This window comes from Pseudopodoces humilis, chromosome 7, assembly GCF_049639895.1.
Source record: "Pseudopodoces humilis isolate 2021_Gansu_Grassland_sample_001 chromosome 7, ASM4963989v1, whole genome shotgun sequence".
Taxonomy (NCBI): domain Eukaryota; kingdom Metazoa; phylum Chordata; class Aves; order Passeriformes; family Paridae; genus Pseudopodoces; species Pseudopodoces humilis.
Genome location: NC_142206.1, coordinates 33,503,213 through 33,524,534, shown reverse-complemented (window position 1 = coordinate 33,524,534; position 21,322 = coordinate 33,503,213). Strand labels below are relative to the sequence as shown.

Below are 21,322 nucleotides of genomic sequence, written 5' to 3'. Positions count from 1 at the left end.
TTTAATTAAATTGATCAGTAATTTATTACCTTACCCAGCAGCAGAAAGCTGTTAGCATGCAGCTTTAAGAGACAGCAGATATCAGTCCTTCTAATTTCTAATACTACTGTGGTTCAAAAATAATTTAAAAGTGCTGTATCATATTTCTTTTATTCCTGTACTGCAGGATATGTACATTCCATTTAAAACCTCTGTGAAGCTCTAGATCATAATCACAGAATCATTTAGGTTGCAAAAGGCCTTGAAATCATTGAGTCCAACCATTAACCTAACACTGCCAAGTCCACCACTAAACCATGTCCCTAGGCACCTAGTCTACACAACTTTTAAACACCTCCAGAGACAGTGACTCAACCATTTCCCTGAGCAGCCTGTTCCAATGCTTGATACCCCTTTCAGTAAAGAAATGTTTCCCAATATCCAACCTCAACCTCCCCAGCACAACTCGAGGCTGTACCGCCTACATGCACTGTTCTCCTGTTCTGTAGTCTCATACTCCAACACAGGTCTATGATCTTGATATTACATTAGAAGAACAGGATTTCCTCACCAAAAATGTTTAGAAGATGCAACATCTGACTCAAAGATGGGTCAGGAGGTACTCTGCATTCAAACCACATTCTTAGGTCTTATCTGGAGTTTGAGTTTTTTTTTTAAACTCAATACAGAATAAAGCCTGAAGTATTTAGGTTCATGAATCTGATTTCTCATTTTAATGAAGGAAAGGAAACTAGAAAATGTTCAATACCTGACATGAAGACTACAAACACCTTTATCTGAAGTTTCATTAAGCAGTCTATACTAGTTTGGTCAATAAAATCACATATTTACTTTCCTTAAAATAGCAATTATGATTTTCTGAACTTTGTATTGGTTTCAGTACTGTGCACTGCAGTAATCAACACAATTAGCTGGAATGGATATAGCATATTTATTCAAACACTGTGGAAAACTTCTAGAGTCAACAGGAGGTTTTCTACTTATTTCAAAGAGATCTGACTTAATATTGGTAGAAATAAAGTACTACGTGAAAGACTTTGAAAAAGAACATGGAATAAATTTTAAGTGGTTTAGAAAGTGGGCTCATCATCTCTCTTTATTTCATAGCTAAAAAGAATTGACACATGTTATTGCTACTATGTCATGTACTAGAATATAATCACAGGGCGACCAGAATCAAAACTACCATTGTAAAACGTTCTGTAATACTTGAAAAATGATCTGCAACATACAAACAAATAACAGATTCTGGTTTACACATCATAAGTGAACCCAAATGGAAATGTCTAGACATTACTTTCCATACATTGATATATGCAAAAAATCCAAAAGATCTCTCATTACAGTAATCAAGCAATACATTATTACAAGTGCAAAATAACCTAAATATTCTATTTATAGATGATTGTCACAATTATGTTTTTTGGTGTACATTCCAAGTGCCTATTACAGGTGTTTTCATTATCTAGGAAAAAGGTTTTGGCTTCAAATGAGGATTAATAAGTGTGATTCACGTTGGGGTAAAAGGAATATAGTTATGCTATATTTTTACAGTCCAAGGAAAAATAAAGGAATAGAAATAAAACCTGCAAAAGTGCTTCATTTTTTCCTTAAAGCTTTCCTTAAATACCTAAGTGGATCATTTCCTTAAATCCACATATGAGTTAAGCAATATAAGCAATATAATTATCCCCAACTATATAATTGTTTTCAATCGGCATACCTTAACAAGTTTCATGAGCTGGTAAAGGTCTTCAACCTCATCTTCCTGGCATGCAGTATACACTCTTCCAGTATTTACACTGGTACCTTTTATAAAACCACGATAGAGTGGCAAATCCAATGCATCAGCATATAGGTCAATTGCATGGTGTCCTACTGTCTGATACATATAGCTGTCCAATTCATCAGTCTGCCCTGCCACAATTAAGAAACAATCATATTAGGTACATTGCTGCAACAATTACAATAATCACAATGCTACAAAGCACTGAGAAAATCTAAATGTTAATATTTTTCAGTTCACAAACAGATGTTTGGTGACAACACCACTATAAACATGGAAAGGAAAAAAATAGATTTCTCCACCCAACAGACGTATGGAGAGGAAGACATCTGTCACAAACATGCTGCCTATTTGCAAATTGTGGTGTCTTTCCTTCTTCCTGCTTCATCCAAAAAATCTCCAATTCTGCTTCTATTCACATGATAATTTTAATAGGAACACAGGTCAGAGGCACAAACTCAGATGTATTTCAACATACTCAGATCAAGAAATTCGTAATGCACTGCAACACTGAGAACAAGCAATAAACAGGCTGTCAAAAGTTACAAAAACTTCACGGTTAAAATTGTTATCATGGTCATCACGAAATGAGACTATCTCTGCTTAGGTAGAGTAAAAGTAGACCACTACAATGTTTTGACATTGTTTAATAAACAAAAAGCTATTTCCTTAATCATGAGAAATAAATTACCCAAGTTCTCTTACAAGCAGCTTGGAGCTAGCAGATAAGAAAAAAGCAGCTAAAATGCAGTTATCTTGAACCAGAATTATATCTCAAACAATACAATAACCCCTTTACATATAATTTTTTTTCAGATGATATTTCAAAGAGATTGATAAAGTAATAAATCATTATTGGTGAAATCTCCACTTTATTACAAGCTAACACTGTTCACTGTTTTAATGCTAATTTGTAACTCTGGTACTTCTGTTAATTTACATAGGACATCAAACATTTCTGCTGTATACCCATGGAGCACATCTTGCAAAGAAGAAGATCTGTAACTGACCAAGATAATGAATTTGTGATGTAAGAGTTAGATCAGTCACCTTTGATGCCACACAACAGATACGGCTCTGCACAAAACAGGCAAATCCAAACCCTGGATTACAACTAACCAACCTAGACCAGAAGAGCAGATTTAAAGGAAAATTCAGTGATTTCAACATACATGAACATGACAAAATCTTTAAGTGATATTCTGCTTAGAATACACAGTTTCTATATTAACTGAGACTCTCCAGGCAACAGTGGTACAAGATAAAAGAAAAAGAATGGCATAGAATCCACTATTGCCTGAAGCACCTCAATTAACTTTCTATAAAATTTCCAGCTACAACACTTAAAGAGAGCATTTTATGATTTTAATGACAATATTCTACATTTCTGATGTGGATAAATTAGTTTGAAGACAACATATTTCAACAAGATTAGAGATTATTATGTCCTAGCTACCCAGAAAATAAATTTTTCCTATACTCTCCTAGCATTTGCCAGTTCTGCCTGTGACTCATTTGGGATGGCAGCTCCCTTCTTCCTTCCCTTTCTGTGTACCCTCCTACTACACAGTTACCAAATACCATACTTAATTGCTTAACATATGTTGAACAATGAACCTAGTTAACATACTTTAGCATTCTCCCCTACCAATTGGAAACAACTTACTTGCTTTTCCAGTCTCACTTCAATTTGTGCTTTAATCCAATATACAGATACTTAGCTCACCCTCTCACCTCACCACTGACTACCTGAGTTTCTCCCATCCTTTTTCATAGAAATAAAGTGGAGATTGTGAGGAACTGATCAAAAAATCATTCCAACCTAAAAGGAAGGAAAAAATAAGTGCATCAAGGTCAATTCCAACCCACATCAGTTCCTCAATGCAGTTGGGTTAGAATAATGGAGAAAGACACACAAAGATAAAAATGGATGAGCAGCAGCACAATGACACATTTTTGGCAGCTGGAATGGTTTACAGCGTTTAGTTTAGCACCATTTTAGAACATTTCTAGAAGTACAGTTCTAGTTTTGGTTGATGGCATCATCTATCACCTTTTAGCATTTGTGCTACTGAACTCACACAACCCCTTTGTTTACCACCAGAATATCAATATTCTCATTTTCACACTGTGTAAGCCTTTTTTTAGCTGGTTTTCTCTTCTTATGGCCTTTTTTTTCCCTTTAAGGAAAAATACATTTAATACATCTCCATAACATTTTCTTTTTTCTACCTCTTTCAAGTTTCTGTATTGACCTTCAGTAAGCAGAACTAGATAAAACTAGATAAAAACACATAAAGGAACTTAATTCAGGCATGGTTGTGATTCCATTTCTTCTAATATATTTTTAAAACATTTACTGTAAGAAATGTGGCTTTCATACCTGTATTTTCAGCAGGTCTTAAATTGGCCAGAGCAACAATCTGATGCCCAGCAGCAACACACTGCATCATATTATAACAACTGTCCTTCCCACCACTGTAAGAAAAAGAAAATAGTGGCATTTAAAATACAGCTAAAAGTTTTAGCCTCTTCTAACTTTTGACTGTTCAAAAATTAGTATTATCAGGGCTGTTTATAAAATTTTGAAATATGAAGAGCTGTAAAACAGTAAAAGTAAAAAAAGAATGATTTCACCATACATTTACTACATATGTACAGTACCTAAAAACAGTAACCGTAAAGCACATAACCAATTTTGTATCTTACTATTAATGTAAGATGTTACCTGAAGAAGAGCCACTGGAATCTCTTCAAAGACTGTCTTTTACTCCAGGGACAAATTACTCTGCACTCATTACTAGTTAACTTGGATCAAAAACCCCAAATCTGCTCCAGTGAGTTGCCAGGATTAGTAATCCTTTTAAACTAGGTCTGTCATGTAGAGGTGGTGCCTTGGGACGCCTTTTATTGGTGGACTTGGCAGTGTTAGGTTAATGGCGGGACCCAATCTCTTAGGGGTCTTCTCTAACCTCATTTATCTTATGTTAGGAATAACATTCCTCCTAAATGGGCTATGTTGCCTAAACTTTCAATATTTTGAACATGCTTCCCATTCTCAAAAACTTTAATTATTACAGGCAGTAGTTTCAGTTGACACAGCATTGAACATATGAATTTTTCACTGCATTTAACTGCAAATAAAAATGATTACTGAAAGTAAAAAAAAAAAAAAAGCAAACATAACTATATTCTTGTTTGAGGCCAAGAGATGATACTCCAACACAGGATACAATTAATTTTGACATTCATTCAATACCTAGAGGAACATTTTCCACTATCAGTGAGGAAAGCATCCTGTCCTCTTGACGTAACTGAAAAAGTATCTCTGTATATTTTAATCAATAGAAAAATAAATATTACAATCAACAATAAGGGTGGTCTAGAATACACACTGCTTATAAGATCCATGTTCAGACTCATGACCCTCAAACTACAACTGCAGGTGGAGATTCTATGCATCTTCTTTAAATGCCAAGGCACAAAAAACATGGCAGGAACTGCAACAGAGATCTATACAAGTTCTGTAAAACTGCATTTTGTTTTAGAATCACTGAGACATGCACAGAAGAACATATAATACAAGCAGTCCTTGATACAACAGACCATTGTGTTCTTTGTGGTCACATTATTACTATTTCTACCTGAAAGGGAGCTGGAAAAATGTGAGGCTTGGCCTCTTCTCCCAGAAAACAAGTGAAGACCAAAAGGAAATGGCCTCAAGCTGCACCAGCGGAAGTTCAAGTGGGACATCAGGAAGAACTTCTTCTTGGGAAGGGTTGTCAAGCATTTGAATGGGCTGCCCAGGAAGGTGGTACAATTACCACCCCTGGAGACATTCAAGAAATGACTGGACATGACACTGATTTGATAATCACCAACTGACAAGTGGTGACGAGTCAAATGTTAGACTTGATAATCTCGGAGGTCTTTTCCAAACTACATGATTCTGTGATTTTGAAACAAACTTCTTCAGAATTTCCAGCACTAAGCTCCCCTTTTATCTAGCCCTCTACACAAGAGCTTGAAAGTGCCCGACAGGAATGTAACCCTTTAGCTATTCCACTCAATTTCTCTTTCATCCATGCAAAAATTCTGTATGCTATCTTTAATTTGCTGTGTAATTCAAACCTGAAGCAGAAATAGTGTAAAACATGGCATCCTTTCATATTTAAGAGATTTTCATAAAGCAGTTGCTTCTGTTTCAGTGCTAAAAAGTAAATATAAGCATGATAGATTCCTGCTCCATATCATTGGATAGATTCCAATTTAAAAATAATATAATAAAAATAGATTCCTGCTACCTAACACTCTTCTAATGAATACTGGCAACTTTCTTCTTACCTATATACAGACACAAAAAAAAATTAAAAAAACCCCATACATTCATTAATTTTGGACACTGTTCTTGATAGCTTGAAAATGTAGATAGTATTCACTTCATAATTTGAACTTTCATGTTTAACAGTGTCATGAGACAAAGATTCTTTTCTTTCTGAACGACTTTATGCTAAGAAAATAAGTCTCTCAATAGTGCTGATTTTACCTAAAAACACCACTTTAGAAAAATAATTATATGATAATAGAAAATTGCCTATGCTGCTTGTAGCATTTTAATATTTTAAAAAATTGAAATAAAAAATTAAAACGTCACTGGAATAAATCTATTCATCCTTTCAATTAATTTATATGTGTATATATACATAAAGACATTTTAAGATGCATATTGATGTCCATATTGCTTACACTGGACCACTAGTTAGTAGGTCACTGAATCACATGCTACTGGCCTGTTATTTATTCTCTGTATTATTTACCACAGCCCTAAAAACTAACAGTACCAAGAAACAAACGAAATGGTGCCCACCTAGAGGACCTTCCAAACTAAATGTAAAATACTCTGTGGTTAAGACCAATGAAACCAGACAGCCCATGCTATGGGAGGAAGGTGGACTCAGCAGTCCACAGAAGAGAGATGAAGGCAAGTACTGAGATAGCCTAGGGACCACTCTCAATTCCCAGCATAGAAAAAAAAATCATAAGGCCTTTTTGCAGAAGTGAGGCCAGTCAGGGTTCTGCAAATATGTTAACAGGCAGGCTTATAAACAAAATACCAGAAGAAAAAAACCTGGGTAACCATGAAGATATGAACCTATAAAAGACTTCTGAGCAAAATTCCTTTCTGTAGACAAGTATAACCACTTACAGTTAAGAAAATTCTAGAAGAATTTTAAAGAGTTGAAAAACGTCGTATTTCAGGTTGAAGACTGGCTTTAACATGTCTATGATTTAGCACAACACAAAATGCAGGATTTACCCCATAAATACCACCTTAAAACAGGACTATCAACTTTTAGTGTGGCCAACATTCTATAAGAAAAAAAAACCAAAAAAAAACAAACAGGTTAAAGTAGTTCCATACATAATCCTGACCTTTGCAAAAGAAAGAAGTACTTTTCAAATACTTTTTTTCCCCCTCTGATCTTTGGCTAGCTTTGTTACAAAGACTTCAGACACTTTGATGTCTCTTTAAAACTCTTCTTAAAACTATTACTGAAACTAAATCCATCCTTGTAAAATAGACCATTAAAATAGCAATTGTGTTGGAAACCTGTTTATAGGATTTTATTCCATCCTGCCTTTTAACACATTCCTCTACTTAGAGAATATCAAAGTAAATAATCCTGAAAGACAAAGTCTTATCTACAAAATAAAATACAAAAATTGAAGCTGATTTTCCCTACACTGTATTTGAGCAAATCTTGAAAAACAGACATTTCCTGTATCTTCATCTCTGCATGATGTTTGGAATGATTTGCAATTGTTACGGCCAAACCCCAGTTTCAACAAGATTTGATATTAGACATTCCCTGAGAGAATTTAATATATTAAATGTTTAGGCTTAAGTAAATAGCTACTGCACCCAAAAATAAAAATACACAGTTCATATCTGCACAATTCTTCTCCATTTAGAGGTTTCCTAGCTTGTTCTTTTTAAATTAACTATTGTTTCTTCAATAAAAACACATACATGTCCTTATTAGAAAATGTTAGTTTCTAAAAAAAAAAAACAACTTTCAAGAACTGCATAAACTAGCAAAGAAACTTATAGAAAATATAAGGGGGTGGGGAGGATGGCAAACAGCAACCCCCGACAGACACGTCTGTGTCCAACTCCAACGATTTAAACGAGCTATCTTCATAATTTTAAAACTGGCAAAATTTAATCTCTTGCAAAAAACACACAACAAAAATCTATCGTTAAGAGTTGAGGAAATCTGTACCTGCTTAAGGTACTTGGAAAGCAAAAGCACCTGGCTATTGAACTGCAAATGAGCAGTTTCAGAGCTGGACACGCGGCCCACGCTCGGCGCCCCCGGCGAAGGCGCTGCCGGCGGCCCGGGCGGCTCCGGCTCTCGCCGCGCTGCGGACGGCAGAACCCGGGACACCGGGATATCGGAGAGCAAGCGACTGGGGGAACTGTAGGTATTCTTTTCTTTTGGTTGGTTGGTTGTTTCTCGGGGGGGTGCGGGTTGGTTGTTTGTGGGGGTGGGTTTTTTGTTTATTTTTCTTATTTAATCTTAAAAAGACACCGGCTATTCTTGAACTCTTCGGTAGTACGGGAAGGACCAGACAAGAAACCGTCCCGGTCTCTCCCGACGCGCAGGCAGGGACCGGTCCGCCGTGGCACTCGGAAGTGGCCAGTCCCGGGGCCACACCAGAGCCGGCAGCCGGCTGGAAACCAGCGGCCAAGCCAGGGCCAGGGACAGCAGGAAACGCATGGGCGGGAAGGCCGGGCGGAAAGGGCCGGGCGGGTCTCCGGGTGGCGCTGGGTGGAGCGCGACCCCCGGGCGGGCAGGGCTTCTCCCCGCGCCATCTCTCCGCCTGCGAGACGCCCCTCGCTCGCTCACATAGGCGCTCCGTCAGCGCGTTACCTGATCAAAGCCACTACTCTCATGTTGCTCGCAGGCCGGGGGCGGTAACACTGCCAGGGAGGTGGGCGACAGCCAGCAAGCGCAGCGTTAAGGAGCCCGGTCGCACGGCCACCCTGGGCTGTGCAGGCCGCCGGCTCCTCCGTTGCTACCGCTACCGCTTGGCCGCCTCCCCTCGACGGGCCCTCCTCCCGGGGCAGGCCGGCTGACTGCCTGCGTAGACGGAGGCTCGGCGAGCCTCCAGCCCCCGTGCCCGGAGAGACGCGCTGCCTCCGCCGCCGTGCTGCGCGCCGGCCGGGGCGATGGAGCCCGGGCGCGGCCCGGGGCCGGGCGGGAGGAGGGCGCGGCCGCGGAGGCAGAGCGCCGGGCGCCTATGGAAGGCAGGGCAGCCGCGCTGGCAGGCCCGGGCCGGCCGTTTGAGGGCAGCGCCCTCCTGCCGCTTCCCAGTGGCCGCCTATTGCTTTCTGTCCTTCAGCGAAGAGCTGCGGACCTGCTTCAAGCCGCTGCTGCATCGGGAACTGGGCCTTGTGAGGGAGGCCACCCCCTCCCCATGAGGTGCCCGCCGTGGGGACTGTAGGGCATAGTCGCCCCTCCACCCCGGGGCGGGGGGTCCAGCAGAGCCCGCTGGGAGGGCAGGGGTTGCTGCGGGGCTTTAGAAGTCGCCGCGAAGCAGAGATTGCTGTAGGGAGGAGGGAGGTCAGCAGAGCTGACCTGGCTGCTTAGCTGCTCGGGAGCGAGCACAAAATGTCCATCTGCATCCTCGCGTTCGGCTTGCTGCAGACCGAAAATCTAATCTCGTCATCTGATCACTGTTTTGGGCCAATTTTCTGAGCAGTCCTGCCGTGGGGCGCATGACTGACACTCCTGAAGGTTTGCAGGCTAAGTCAAATGCTTACCCAGGTGCCCAGTCTTGAGACCTGACATACAACTTTATTTCTCCAATGTCACAGAAGACGTGTGGGTTACCTCTCTCGAAGAAACTTCATTGCTAGACTAACTTTAGGAGTCGTATAGCAGCAGATAAAGACATTGCTGTTGGTATTATGGTTTCAAGCAGCAGCCTAAGGGCCCGCCACTCTCCAGGCTTTGTTTCCGAGGGCCTATGAGACTAAAACGGGGCAAGAAGCCACTGCAGTGCGGTTGGTTGCCCACCCTGGCTGGAGCCTGGTGTGCAGGCTCAGCGGGACCAGCACGGTGCCTCGGGGTGAGCCTGGGGCTGTCCCGCTCAGGCAGTGCCAGCCTGCCCCCTGCAGTGACCAGCAATGCCCATTCATGGTTCATGCTGAATTTAGTTGCAGCAGACGGTGCAGATACCACAGAAGGCTTTGTCCCTCAAGGCTGGGATAAATGCTTTATGCACTGTGAGTGCAAACTTACCAGTCCCCTGTAACCTGCTATTATACAAAGCTATATAGCAATCTATAGCACTCAGGTTTTACCTTAGTTCTTTGCACATATGAGTATGACGTTCCCAGGAAGAGATAAGATGGAAGAAAATATTCTAAGAAAAAGCATTTTGTTATAGTGATAAATGTACCAAATAAATGTGTAGTGAGATGAGTATACAAGTTTTTTTTATGTACAGTTCATGGAACAGCTTGAAAAACCACTTTTTTTCTTCAAGATGATTTTAGTCAGCACATGATTTATACAGTAAATTACTGTAAAACAGGAGTGAATAATTATGGGCAGATATGAAGGCGATGGTGCCTTCCTAAATACACTTTTGAAAAGTTAAGAAATGACAATTGGTATAAAACTTACTTGCTAAGTAGTTGTGGAGAGGTAGTAAACATAACATAGATTTTTCTGCATCGCAATAATTGCGAAAAACATGTCTTTAAAAAAAAAAATCTTCAGTTCATGCTTTGACCATCACGGGGCCAGTGTTATGAGATGGAATATCTGACTTGCCTTGGAATTGCTTACAGTGTGCTTGAGTTTCCTACTAGTTTATTGATGATGACAATGTGTAAATCTTTGAAAACGTTTTCTACTTGTCAAAAAATCCTAGGTGATCTAAAAGAGGGTGTCTTACATGTGAAATTCTGGTGAAACCGCAGGAATTTTTTTCGGGGTTGGGACTTCTTAGCTCATAAAGGTAATGGGCACCTGTTCTGAACTAGAAGAAAGATTTTAGCAGATTACTAAAATGAATTAAACAATACTGCATAGTACATGAGCTAGTAGAAAATAACCAGACTTCCGAGGAACTGTAAAAAAAGGCAGAACAAAGTTATTTGATTTATTGCCCAGAAAATAAACGGAAGGTAATTTTGTGATACATCACCTCTATATTTTTTGGGTTTGAATGATATATGTTTACTTCTTTATTATCACAAAAAATAATAATTTGACTAGTAGTTGTGAACACTTAGAAGATGCTTATTTGCAATACTTAGCAATGATACACGGAAAGTAAAAATCACATAAATTATTCTACTGCTTTGTAAAATGGAGAGGACATATAATCTGTAAATGTAATCAGCTTTAGAACAAATATTCAAAGACCTGTCAAGATCTTTTCTAAGCATTCTTAGAAGATCTGCAAAGAAAGTAATTCTGAAGTCCTGCATTTTTTAAAAAGGTCTGTTATTTTTAATCTATTGCTGATACAATGTAGCTGGGCTTTGGGTGGATGGCTCTATTGCATTCAGTTTTACAACTTCCAAAAAAACTGAATTTCCACTTACAAGTCAGACTTGTTTGAAGTAGAAGTTAAATACAATTCCGTAGGACCAAGGTCTGCTTCATTTACTAGTGCAACTGGCATTTTTGCTTCTACTTGATGAAGACATCAGTAGTTATTTTCACAAATAAAAAGGTGGCATTGAGGTCACAGAATTTGTGAAATATATCAGAATTGAATAAATAAAGTGGGATTTCAAAACAAATTTGCATTTTACCCAAAAGGATGCTGTTTTCAAATTATTTGGAATATATTCTATGAGAAAATCTGTTGGCTTTCATTCACTTAATGGAATAGCTCTTGCGTAGTGTCACTACTCTTAAAAAGTTCTGCCATATGACAGTGGACAAAAGACAGGGCACCATCTCCCAAACTGCTTGCCCCAAGACATTCTGCTGTACTGCCACAGAGGCTCAAACAATAAAATCCACCAAAGCTGCCTTTCATCTTGGGGGAGTACTGGCTAGTTTGTACAGAAGGCCTGCAATGGCTCAGTGTTTCTTTTGCACCCTTTTCTGCCTAGAAAGTTGAAAATAATGAATTAGTATAACTGGAGGAACCTGTCAGAGGATTGAAAAAAGCAATGCCGTATCCCTAATGATCTGGAATAGTTAATTAAGTTCTCTTATAAATGAGTTCCAAAAATAACTTACTTTCAGTAAGTTATTCTGAGAAACAGTCATTTTAGCATACCTGAGCTGCAGTGCCTCTTAGCAAAGGGCCAATTATCTGGTGATTGGCAGTTAAAGGTGAACTAATGAAGTTCTTAATTAAAAGATTTCCTATTATAATCACCAGTAAGTAACAGAATACTGCATATATAAAGCAGATATAACGTTAGAAGAATATTTTCATTTTGAAACAAAGATTTTGAAAATCGTTTCCACCTTTGCTTACCAGGTCCAGAGCAGGAATGTTAAGAGTTTTCACGGGTGTAGCTGGCAGTATGCCACTATTGGCCTTTATTAGGCTGTCCTGCTCTGACTCTCTAACAGTTAGAGGTATTTTCCTCATTTAATGGGTGGCAGAATTTTTTGCTGCTCTTAATACCCAAAGCTCTCTATATAATACAGAAAAATTGTTTGAAATTTTATAGGAGAATATGTCGGACTTTTAACTAAGAAACTGGTCTGCAGAGTTCCTTTACCTGCCTGTCATTGACAGCTTCCCTGAATTTTCACTTACTTCACAGTAAGCAGGGTATTTTCAATTTCTCCGTGAGATAAACTAGAATTATATTTTGAGAAAAAAATTCTGGTTTGTCAGCATGAGATGCATTGACATACTACTAAAATCTGAATAAAAGAAACTTTTCAGGCGACGTTTCTCCCCATTCAGATGTTCAAGGACTCCAGGTCTGCCTGTCTACATTTCTACAGCTCGACAGATGTAAAGGATACTGCTCTGAATGCCACCTAACCACACTAACAGTTCATGTTGCTCTAGATAAAACAACCTGTTAAGATTATCTTGAGCACTTTGTCACACTGATCATCTCTTTTTAGAGCAAAATAGGCATACATTGACTTAAAGTTGATCTGCAGCCATTCACACAGACATGGCCCTGGTGATCAGCACTGTATGTGAAGAATTACTTATTTGCCTATGGTCTCCTTGCTCTTACGTGCTCCATATAAACACTACTAAATATATATACAGCTAATCCTGTAGTTCTTAGTTCTGGTAAGACAAGGCTTGTCATTTTCATGGGTGATTTGAATTCTTTCTTCAGAACTATGAAATTCAGCAACTTTACTTTTTCCTTTCTATAGGACTTTTTAGGACTCTCAGACCAGTATTCATTGACCACTATGACAGAAACAGAATTTAACCTAAGGTGGCATTATATAGGTTCTTGACTAATAGGTAATTGTCCTTATATGATGTCAGCTTTTCTGAACTTTTGATGAACTTCATTTACCAATCTACCATTCTTCAGAGAGCCAAATGTATAACATTAACCGTATAAGGCCCTGCCTCTATCAAAATGACCAATGTTTCCATCGGACAGTAGTGCAAAGTAAATTAATATTCACTGGCAGATGAATCGGTTTTTCATTTGACTAGGTGAATTTTTATTCAAAAATTTTTACTCTATTAGTAAAAGTACTAACATTAATTACCACCAAAAGAAACTGTTGAGTGCGACTGGCAAAATCATTAATTTACCTTTTTTCTGTTCAGCATAATCCATGGGATTTAAATGTGTTTTTCTCCATGTGAAGTCTTTAAGTACTTTCAAGACAAAAAAGATGCTTGGCCACCTCCAGGTCACCAGAAAGCCTGTACTAATAAAGGAGTTTCTGTTCTACATATATCTATTTTGATTGCAATTAAAAATTTAGGTGGGGATGTTATATTTACAGATTTAAAGCATTTTATATTCTCATTTTTTCTCCCTTATTAAAAAATGGGTATTTTAGAAATAAGTATTTAATTTTTTTTGTGGAAATTTTAAATACAAAACAAATTTGCAAGCTAATCTAATGATATATTGGAAAAATGTAAATCAGAAATGAATTTACTGTAAAGAAGTACATGTACAAGATTCAGAACCAAGTCCCTGTTATCTAACATGAGATATTTCTTGTGAAGCTGTATTAACTGACAGTGAAGACTGAAGACAGAAATTTTTTGAGTGTTTCTGCATGTTAGAGATTATTAACCATTCTAGAGAGGAAGAACGAGACTAGGCTCAATAATCCTTAAAATGTGTTCATCATCCCACAAATGTGAATCTAAAACTATAGGCTTTAGTTTATTGGGAGTTGGCTGCAAAACACCCAGAAAAAAATGTGGTCATGGATAATAATCCATGAGAACAGAGAGAAATTAGCGATCTAGTTAATGAGGTTAAGCTCTACAATATCTTTTTCGTCACCATGAGATAAACCACTGGGATCTTGTAGGCAGAAATGACTGGGATATTTTTACAGAGACACAAATTAAGAGAAACAGCTTTCAATGAAAAGAGTCAGAAAATTGAACTACTGCAATGAAATTCTAAAAAAGGAACTATTGTCTCTTATTGCATTGGTATATAATTTGATATCATTCCTCACTTACTAAATGGTTCTGCAGTTGATCTTTGATTAAAATATTTGAGTAGGTTAAATCTGGTGAAGTTTCAGAGGAATAAGCAAACACCAAGTTTTTTGGCCCGTTTGTTTCATTGCAAAAATCTTCCTGTACCATAAAATATTTATAATAGAGCTGTAAGTAATAAAAAGGACTATAATCTTTTCATTCCACTGTTCCTATTTGTTCAATTTTGTCAGTAAAAATAACATTAATACCTTCAACAATCAAAGCAGATTTTAATGTGTCACATTAATACTCTTCTTCTCACAGTTAGATTTTTCAAGGGAGAATTAGTCTAGTAAGTATGGAGCTGTTTTGACCTAATTAGCAAAGTAGTGAGCTTATTTTTGAGTGATACAGAGAAAGCATTTCATTGCTGAAAAGAAGCAGCAAATCAGTTTTACTTTCCAATGTCCCATTGAACTGTATGACATCATGTGTAGTATAAACCACTTGACATAATCTGCTTCTGATTTTGAGTCCTGAAGGAAGGGTGGCTGTGACAGTGCCCTTTGAAATAACATTGAAGCTTCAGCTCCCATGTCAACATCGTGCTCTAATCAGTGCAGTCTTTTTTGTAGCAGGGTCTTCCACCTTATAATTGACCCTGACATATGCTCTTCACTCTACCCTTTGGCTTTGGACATATAATTCCTGTCATGGTCAATTATTAGGTGATAGAGCCTGCAACCACAGGGACCGTTGCTTAAAATCATCCTACACAGTAAGCCCTGAAGTGACCAAATTCACATCTAACTGGAGGGGAAGAGGGGATCTAGTCTTTGATAAAACTAATATTCTTTTCACTTCTGTATAGAAAAACGTCAATTTTCATCATCCTATAACTTATTGAGACGAATGGTGACAGTATTACTTCTGAAACAGGTTAAGGAAAACTACAAAAGCCCTTACCAAACTCAACACACTCTGAAATGAGGAAATTGTCTGTATGAGCATACAGTGTGCATAAAAATTAGATTACACTACATTTGAAAGGCAGATGAGAATTTAAGAGTGACAAGTGGGCAAGTGCTAAAAATAAGGGCATGTTACTTCCTTTCCAACACTGCTTTGTCTGTATGCTTTCTTTGATGTTGTTTAAGCTTTGAATTAAAGAAATACTTTTCAAGAGTCTGAAAGGTACTTCTGATTACTGTATTGATAAGAATTGGTTTTGAACAAAAAGATCTCTTCTGGTTTGCCCATTGGTTCTATAGTGCCTGAGAAGTTGCGCAATGACAAAAACCAGGACACCTACTCTCTGGTCTTCATATAAGCATTATGATTTTCAAAACCAAACAGTTTTGTAGTCATTGTATTTCTGCAGTAATATTAAAAAAAAAACATTACAACTTCAGGAATATGAGCTGAGAAGAGCAAAAGTTTGCCATCTGCAAACATTGAAAGGCTGTTTTGTGAACTACAGGTTCACTTCACGCATTCTTTGTCCATAGTCAACTATGTCACTATCCCAGAGGACTCTCCCTGGTTTTTGCTGTGTGAACATTAATTTGGATTTGCTAGGTGCCATTGCCTGTTTATTTGGGTTTGGGTTTTTGGTTGGTGGGCTTGTGGATATTTTATTTTTTTTAATTTGGAGGGAATTTTGATAATCTATAGTCTTTTCAAGTGACTTTTTTTTTTTTTTCTACAGGAATCTTCCACTGGTTTGTTTCACTGCTGACAATTTGCTTAATTCTCTTATATGTAAGAACACAGCTCAGAAATAATCTGTAAAGGACCTATGCATAACTGCTGAGTTTTACAGGTAATACAAGATACAGTATTCTGAAAGATGTGATGTGGTGATATCTTTATTGCATCTCTTAGCTTGAATAGACAAAGCTCTAATTAACATTCATACAATTATCTAAGTCTTTAAAATCCCATCTGTCTTAATGATGTATACATAGCATAGCAAGCCAAATAAATACCAAGCACATACAATGCAAAAGCTTTTAATTTAAACTATAGCACTGCTTACTGAAGCTCTTGTACATATTCTGTGTTTCAATTGTATGGTTTTCATAAGACTTGAAAACCTTCCTCCTGAAGTACAGTTCTGCATATATCTGAGAGCTGTTACTGCAGCAACTGCTTTTACTATGTGCAATATGCAGACAAGTAAACTTTGGAAGTGACTGATTTACCTACATATGAGTTACCTGGCGTGTAACCTGGCTCAGGTGTTTGCAAGACACCTTGACTGAACATACAAATGGATAATGGAAAATACTTAATTTTTACTCCTTCAGAATTAAAAAAAAATAGAAGTGCTGTTTCTAACATGCATTCTTTTATCTACCCTGCACGTATCACATGACGTTCTAAACATTATTTCATAGAAGAGTTAATTCAGCTTTCAGCAGCGTGCAGTCTGTGAAGCAAGGAGAATAACTCCTGGCTGCTTTATGGTTTAAAGCATGATTGAATATACTAACAGGGCTCCATGAAGTACTCATTTTAATATATATAATGTATTTTTTAAATATTTCATCTCTATACAGGTCTCATCCTCTCAGGAAGTAGAGCATCTCTATTGCACTTAAGAAGCCGAGGCAATAGAGCCCAAAAATACTGAGACGGCACCAGTGATCTGAATCTTGAAATTTTATTCTCTGGTCAGTAACTTGTTGATCATTGCTCAATCATTCCTGCTACTTCAGTTGCTCTTTGTTTCAGTTTCTCTATAGGTAAAGTGACATAGCTATACCTTGCAGAGTATTTTGAGAATTATGGGAGTATACAACTGGATAAATTACAAAACATCATTGTAGTATTTTAAAAAGAGCCTTTTCATAAGCCTTTTAACTCAGATGCTCTAAAAATAATTTTTATCATTTAGATTATGGCAATTAAGGGAAATTCTTTTTGTGTAATGAATGAGATAATTTATAGTTACATAAATTTATAAGATTAGCTTATTTTCAGTGTTTATATGGAGGTTCTTCTGGGAAAGTATTTAGGGACATCACAAGCAGTATTTAAATCTCACCACGGCAACTGATTTTTCTATGCTCTATCAAATAGCATATTTGCAAAACTGCCAGATGGGGAGAGAAACTGCAGTGAGAAAATAACGGTGAGGTTTGTAGTACAGGAAAAAAGGATCAGACATTAGATACATGATTTTAACAGCATGAGGAACTTTAAACATTTAACAAACTTCTTAAATAGAAGCTTTTCATTGAGCTGTCTTCTGCCAGGATAGCAAAAGGAGAAGGTAAAAGAAAATGATACTGCTAAAGCTGTCACAAATCCTAAGCAAACACAATTAATAAGGGGTATGAAAATGGTAAATATTTGAATGATAAATCTTGTGGTAGTATAAGAAGCAGAAGGTTACTATAAGCTTTGCATTAAAGATTTCTAATAAGGTATATCCAGTCTCTCCTCCTTCCATTATGGATATGATTGGTAAAAAACAGCTTTGAAAAATTTGGTTCTCCCAGGCTCTTATGTATACTACAACATTAAAAGCAAACATTTAAAGATAGAAAACTTGTGAAACCTCAGTGCATTTTTTAACCCATTTCCAGGCAACATTAGATCAACGGCAGAAATAATTGCTGTCAGTTTGTACTTTCTGACCAATAATTCACTGTATTTTCTGCAAGAAACTTGAGTGATGCAAATGACCTTATTTTTACAGCATGCTTTTATTAAATAGTTTATTATTTTGGCAGACTAATAAAGATTTTGGTATTTGCTTTTATTTGCAATAATATTACCACGACATAAAAAAGGATTTTATGTTCTTTTTGAGGAACAAGGAGGATAAAAGTGTTGATGGATAGTGCAACTAAGGCATCAGCAATGAGCTGGAAATGAGACACATAAATATGAAAGCAGAGCTAAGAAAATAGAACTGCACCCTTGGCCTCTCTTAAAAGAACATGCACATGCCATGGTTCATTCATACAGTTACAGAAACTCCTTTTGTTTTCAGTGAGTCAGTGAAAATATGCAAAGACTAAAATATTACCAAGATTCTCAATTGTTTGACATATTTCTGTAGTTAATGTAGTTGTGAAATGTTTCTAAACATGTAGAGAAATTACTGTTGAAGAAGATTTTTTAGAATATTTTCTTTGCAGTATAAATTTGTCCTGTTTTCTAGCTATGTCTTAGACAAAGGTGGTGAAGCAATATCAGTGTTCAGTTTTCCCCTTTTTTGTCCTTCAAACAGACCTAATTCTTTAAAGATCAAAGAGCTGAGACCTCATAGGCAGACCAGACAATCACACCAAGGTTTTAAAAACAAAATTTTCAGTCCTGTAATTAAAAAAAGAAGCTTATATAGCATGTAATAGAATTAATCTTATTTTATATTGGATTGGGAGTTTGGTTTCAGATTGAAAAAATTGTGACCATGGTATTCATTCTGCAATAATCTGAGCTCCTTGACAATGGGTGGTGTTAGATGCAAGGGGTATTCAGCAGTTAGAAATTTATTGACTCAAACAAATAACTGTATATGCCTTAGGAATAATGATGCTTTCTTGATTGAAGGTACTTAAGATTTGAATTTTGCTTATAGCCACCCCTCAAAAAGACAGTCAAAGCAGAAAAATATGAACAGAACAACTACCACATGAAAAAAAATCTAAACAGGCAAACAAAACTTTCCCTCACTGGAAATTTGTTTGTTCCATTTGCCTTTTCTAAAAGGCAGCCAGTAAATAGGAATCATGAAGTATGAGTTTCTTAGAAGAATAAATCTAGCAATTAATTATATGTCAAGGCTTAAGAATCAAAAAACTGCTTATGCCCATTGCCAGTCATTCACTCCCTGTCAGTAGTAGTTCACATCTTTCCTGGGATGGCATCCAACCACAGTGGCATCTAAAATATAGCAGGCTATATTGTTACAGTTGGAGGTGAAATTGAAAGTTGCACCAAACAGAAGTGACAAATTCACATTGCTCAGTGTTGCCTAGCAATAAGAGATGAGTTTATTATGAACACTTGACTCTACATCCATCGCAAGGAGGCTTTGTATTCACACCAAAATGCCACTAGTCTTACAGGCAAAAGGGGCAAAAATAGGGTGGGCAGAAGGAGGGAACAGTCGCAGTAGTTGTATGTTCTGTATTTCAAGATTTCTCTTCGGGGAGCGGCTCAGGAAGGAGAAGTCAGAGCCTGCCTCCAGCTGTACTCTTTGAGACTGCCCAGGTAGCTTGTAACGGCCCTTAATCGTCCTTTTGAATGCCCTTAGTAGTGCTGTTTCATTAGGATGGCTTGTAGTTCAGACACTGCGAATGAAATCTTACTGATTGTTCCCAAGGTCTGCTCAGTAGTTGTTTTCATTGTGCAGAGTCATTTACTTCTGCTCTATTTTCATTTTTTTTCTTTTTTTTTTTTTTTTTAAGGGAAAAGGACAAGTCATCAAGGAGGTTTTCCCTCCTCAGACATCTTGCTGTTTTCTTTTTTGACCACTGTTTATATGGGAGAACATTTATTTCTATCTTGGACATTGGACGATGTCTCTCAAGGCATTAATTACCTAACTATTCACATAAATGTGTGTTTCTTTTAAAAAAACATTTAGGTATTCTTGAAGACCTTACTGGATACCCACCCACATATTTAGGCACATAATCAATTTTAAAAATCAACGCAATAGTTTCTATTAACCCCCCCTCCAATAACTGATCTGTTTCTGTGTTTTTATGCCATCTGCATTTTTGACAACTGAATATTTTTGACAGCATGGTCCATTGTGCCCAAGTTCACATCATTTTTTTTTTCTCTCTTTTTTTAAAACATCATATGACTACATATGTAATAGGAAAATGGGTTATATCACACATTTTGCTTTACAGATTTGGGTTCACAGTCGATTTTTTGAACTGACAAAAATTGTAGAAGGAGTATTTCTATTATAAGAGTGCATTTATTTTATAAACGTAATAGATTCATGAAATGCTATGTAACTACATTGAAATTACAAAACAGTTGTGATTTGAGGAAGATTTAGAAACAAGAAAATAAGGATAAAGTTTAAAGATTATATAGTTTGGGTAAAATAGAATAAAGTATAGATAAAAATGCTTTCTCTTGTTTAGAAATGCTAATGCCAAATCAACTGAATCTGTGAAAATTTGAATGTATAATTTTTATATTTTACGTGCAAAATGCAGCTATTTTCTCAAATTGTGACTTAGGCAGCAAGCTTTGAAGGTACAAAACTGAGGTACTTACATTTTGTAAATGTTTTTGTAAAAACCTTTAGTAACTTTGGTCCTTTCTTTATTTCAGATTCAACGTGTTACAAACAAACATATTCCACCTGTTACAACAATCTGGCATATTACTTCCTTGATACGTGATGATACAATACCTCTCAGGTTTGCTGAGTAGCAAAGAGAAATGTAAGCAAATGAAAAGGTTTTCCACTTTCACAGTTTTTTTCTGCTTGGGGTTCTGTTTGTCTGAGAACTGTATGAATAGAAGCCATATTTTATAGTATTTCTTTAACCTCTGCCATCTGGTGTAGGTTAGTTTTTCCACTGCCAACATATCCTAGAGGCCCTAGTACCAAAATGTTTAATTTCTAAGTAAACATTTGGACTTTATAAATCCAGTTTAAAAAAATAGAGCATTATTTTTAAACTTTATACTACATTTGCCACTACTGATGACATTAATAAACATGCAGACAGGTATATGGGTTTAAAGACTTCTGGCCGTGACTTTTCTGTAGCTGACCTCCAGAGATACCAGGTCACCTGACATCTTTAATCACCGAGACTTGCTCAGTTATCAGGAAGGGACTTGAATATTCCCTGCTGACCTAAAGCCTGAAGTTGTGTCAAGGGATTTGCACCACCA

General features: G+C 37.3%; 1 protein-coding gene and 1 long non-coding RNA gene across 2 annotated transcripts in view; one reads left to right on the top strand and one right to left on the bottom strand.

Annotated features, from left to right (window-relative positions):
* DPH6 (diphthamine biosynthesis 6) overlaps positions 1-8,860 on the bottom strand; it is a 196,570-nt gene extending 187,710 nt beyond the window's left edge. The window contains exons 1-3 of the mRNA XM_014249736.2: positions 8,722-8,860; positions 4,170-4,264; positions 1,724-1,917 (exon numbers count right to left, since the gene is read on the bottom strand). Coding sequence (XP_014105211.1) covers positions 1,724-1,917; positions 4,170-4,264; positions 8,722-8,744 — 312 coding nt within the window. The 5' untranslated portion in view covers positions 8,745-8,860. The remainder of the gene's footprint in view (positions 1-1,723; positions 1,918-4,169; positions 4,265-8,721) is intronic.
* Positions 8,861-9,181: 321 nt separating this feature from the next.
* Positions 9,182-20,850, top strand: LOC106628064 (uncharacterized). Its single transcript, XR_001331288.2, has 4 exons — positions 9,182-9,273; positions 16,143-16,256; positions 16,996-17,109; positions 20,750-20,850. It is a non-coding gene; the product is annotated as an uncharacterized LOC106628064 (long non-coding RNA).
* Positions 20,851-21,322: the final 472 nt, after the last annotated feature.